General features: G+C 31.4%; 1 protein-coding gene across 1 annotated transcript in view; it reads right to left on the bottom strand.

Moving 5' to 3' along the window:
- Positions 1 to 3,999, bottom strand: part of GDPD4 (glycerophosphodiester phosphodiesterase domain containing 4) — a 73,567-nt gene that overhangs the window by 17,305 nt on the left and 52,263 nt on the right. Inside the window, exon 12 of the mRNA XM_011368430.1 lies at positions 333 to 480. Coding sequence (XP_011366732.1) covers positions 333 to 480 — 148 coding nt within the window. The remainder of the gene's footprint in view (positions 1 to 332; positions 481 to 3,999) is intronic.

Raw genomic sequence — 3,999 nt, 5'->3', positions numbered from 1 at the left:
GAAACAACAATGTGCAAGAATCTTAATATCTTCATGCTTGTTTCCTTATGGGGATAATAACAGTGGCTAACTCAGAGGACTAAATTACATAATGCGTGAAAAGCACACTGTAAGAATAAACAGTAATTGTTAGAAAAATATCTTTTTATCCCTGAAAATCACAGAAGGACCTGGGTTATAAAAGGGAGAATGCCACATCTCCAATATTTCAGAAGTCTCTGCTCTTAAGTAGCTCCCCAGGAGATGGCACAGTGGGCAATGTATGAGTCAGGTCAGTTACACAGACTCCTACTGTACCAGACTTGGAAGAACAATCTGGGCAACCAGCTCACCATGAAGAAGTAAGGGTGATTTATCTGCCTCAGGAGCTGAATGTTGTCTGTGGTCACTGAGTGAATCCTGGAGCACCAGGCCAGTGAGTAGAGCCAAGGTTCATTGACGATGTATAAGTTGATGTTGATGTTAGCTGCTTTATAATCTCTGGAACAAAAACAGAACCCACAGGGGGATTTAGACTTAATCTCACTCTTACCATCTAAAAGGGGAACAGCCACCATGTTTGTGAAAGAAAGGCTATTGTTTAGATCACCAGAAGCAGCTGGTCCTAGGACAATTTATGATATGACATACAGAATGGGCTCATGTTGCAATGAGATAAAGGACTGGATTTAATACCTCCTACACCAATAGTGGTGTGTTAGTAAAATGGATGTCCTAAAGGAAAAAAGGAAAGAAGAAAGAGAGAGGCAGGGGGAGGGATGGAGGGAGGGAAAAGAAAACCCTTATTTGTACTATTTGCCAATTTCCATGGTGTAAATAGCCAATTTCAAGCTACCACTGGTAAAACAGGTTTCTAAAGTTTCTGAGTATTTTAATAATTGGCTACCATGAGCTGGTATGATCCAGCTCCAGCACACTCTTAGGTAGCAATTATACTTACTTTCATCTAAGCACTTGACAATACTCTATCTGCTTTCCTGTCAGTCTTCTTTACTTGAGTATAAGCAAATTAAATGCAGAGACAGTGTCTTATTCATCTCTGTATATCCAGTTCCTAGCAAAATATCTGCCTTCATAAATCGTAATTGAAGGAATGAATAAATGAATATTTATTTACATTATATAAATGTATTTATATTTCTTATTTATATACAAATAATAAATTTATATATTTATTTATATATTACATAAATTTATATTTATATAGGTGAATATTTAAATTCAAATATAAATAAGTTTTATAAGCACTGAGTAGGGGAAATGGAACCCAACGCACTAAATATTGGTAGATACTTCTGCACTATCTAGAGACAGGAAGAAGATATATAGAAAAGTTTCTAGTAATTTTAGTCAAGTTGTCATTTTCAGGGATTAAATTTCTCAGAAAATACACAATGTATGTGCCTTCAAAAAAATTTTTTTGAAAATTGAGTTGATATAGCATTTGGGGTTTGAATCTCAGCTCTGTCATATACTAGTGTGGCAAGTTCTAATGCTTGGTATATAAACTGTAAGGTAAAAATAATAATACCACCTTTGTAGGAGTGTCATCAATTATTTACCCAGTATGTCTCTAAGACAATTCTACAGATTCCCTAAAGATAAATTAAAAAATAGAAACAAGAAAAGAGTAGTAAAAACTACTTTCTAAACTTTTTGAAACACACTCAAAAAAGATCACAATTCTGTATATTAATAATGAATATACAGACACTGAAATTAAAAATACAATGAAATTAAAAATTACCTCAAAGAAAATGAAATAGCTAGGTATAAATTTGACAAATTAAGTATAGGAACTGTAAGTTGAAAACTAAAAAATGATAACAGTAATTAAAAATGATTTAAGTAAATGGAGAGACATATGTGTTCATGGATTGGCAGACTCAACATTATAAAGATGTCGATTCTCCTCAAATTGATTTGCAGGCTTAATGCAACTCCTACCAAAATCCCAGCAATGTTTTTTGTACAATTAGGCCAGCTTATTCTAAAATGTATATAGAAAAGCACAATCCCAAAGAACCTAAAACCATCTTGAAAAAGAAAAAGAAATTGGGAGCGAAACACACTACCCAATATTAAATCTTACTATATAGTTACAGAAATCAAAACAGTATGGTATTAGAAAGCATAGATACATAGATCAGTGGGATGTAATTTAATACCCAGAAATATGCCCACACAAATATGCCCAAATGATTTTTGAGAAAGGTGCAACAGCAATTCAGTGGAATAAAAAGAGTTTTTACAACAGATGGTGCGGGAGTAATTGGACAGACAACTGAAAAGGGTAGGAATGGAGCTATAAAGGAGCAGAGTTTTGAATGTTATTGAAGTTAAGCTGGTATAAATTCAAAATGTCATAACTTTAAGTTAAATGTAATTCCTATGGTAATCACAAGGAAAATAGGTATAAATATACACAAAAGGAAGTGAGAAAAAGATATAAACATTTTACCACAAAAAAATCAACTAAACACAAAAAACAAAAGTAATGCAAAAAATAAGATACAAACAAGCTATAAAGCATATAGAAATAACAAAATATCAGATGATAGAAACGAAATAACAAATATTTACAGAAATTACTGAAGTGACAAAATAATAAAAGTCCCTCCTTATCAGTGATTATTTTAAATATAAATGGATTAAACTCTCCAATCAAAAGACAGAGATGAAAAAATGAATAAAAACAAATGATCTAACTTTATGCTGTCTATGAGAGATGCATTCTAGATCCAAAGACACATATAGAGTGCAAGTAAAAGGATGAAAAAAAGATGTTCCATGCAAAGAGGTACCAAAAACAGCATGCATGGCCACATTACCAGACAAAATAGCTTTATATCAAAAGAGGTTACAAGAGACAAAAAAGGACAATATACATTAAGAAAAATACAATAATTGTTGTATAATAATAGTTGAAGACTTCAAAATCTCATTCTCAAAAATAGATAGAATGAGCAGACAGAAGCTAAATAGTTTTTAATCAACACAAGAAACCAACTATACCTAACAGAAATACACGAAATACTAAACCCAGAAATAACAGCATATACATTCTTCTCAAGTGCACATGGGGTATTTTTTAGCATAGACCATATTTTAGATCACAAATTAAGTGTCAATAGTTGTAAAAAGACAGATATCATACAAAGTATCTTCTTCAATCACAACTGGATGAAGCTAGAAGTTAATTAACAGAAGAAAAACTAGAAAATTACATATTTATGGAAATTAAACAACACACTTTTAAACAAAGAATCAAAAAAGTAATCACAAAGGAAGTTATAAAATACTTAGATGGATGAAAAATGAAAACAACATATCAAAACTCATGGGACGCAGCAAAAATGGTTCTAGGGGAAAATTTTATAGCTATCAATGCTTACATTTAAAAAACAAGAAAGATCTCAAGTCAATAACCGAACTTTACAAAAACTAGAAAAAGAAAAATTAACTCAACAAAGGTAAGAAAATAATAAAAATTAAAGCTGACATAAAGAAAATAGAGAAGAGAAAACCAACAAAGAAATCAATGAAACCAAAACTTAGATTTTTGAAAAGATTGACGAAAATAGTAAACCTTTAGCTGGATAGACTAATAAGAAAAAAAAACCCTCAAATTACCCAAATCAGAAATAAAAGTTGGGGACATTACTACCAATTTTAAAGAAATGAAAAGGATTATAAAAGAGTACTTTGAACAACTGTTCCCCCCAACAAATTGGATAACCTGGATTAAATGGAAAAATTTTGTGTTTAGAAACACAAAATCTACCAAGACTGAATCATGAAGAACTAGAAAATGTTAAGACCTCTAATGAGTAAGGAGATTGAATCATTAAACAAAAATCTCCTGAAAAATAAAATTTTTAGACTCAATGACTTTATTGGTGAATTCCACCAAACAGTTAAAGAAGAACTAATATCAACTCATTAGAATGGCTACCTCAAACAGAAATCAATAAGGATACAGAGGATATGTAAAAATTA

Source organism: Pteropus vampyrus, unplaced genomic scaffold (assembly GCF_000151845.1).
Source record: "Pteropus vampyrus isolate Shadow unplaced genomic scaffold, Pvam_2.0 Scaffold141, whole genome shotgun sequence".
NCBI lineage: Eukaryota > Metazoa > Chordata > Mammalia > Chiroptera > Pteropodidae > Pteropus > Pteropus vampyrus.
The sequence above is the reverse complement of the archived record's forward strand: the minus strand, read 5'-3'. Positions and strand labels throughout refer to the sequence as shown.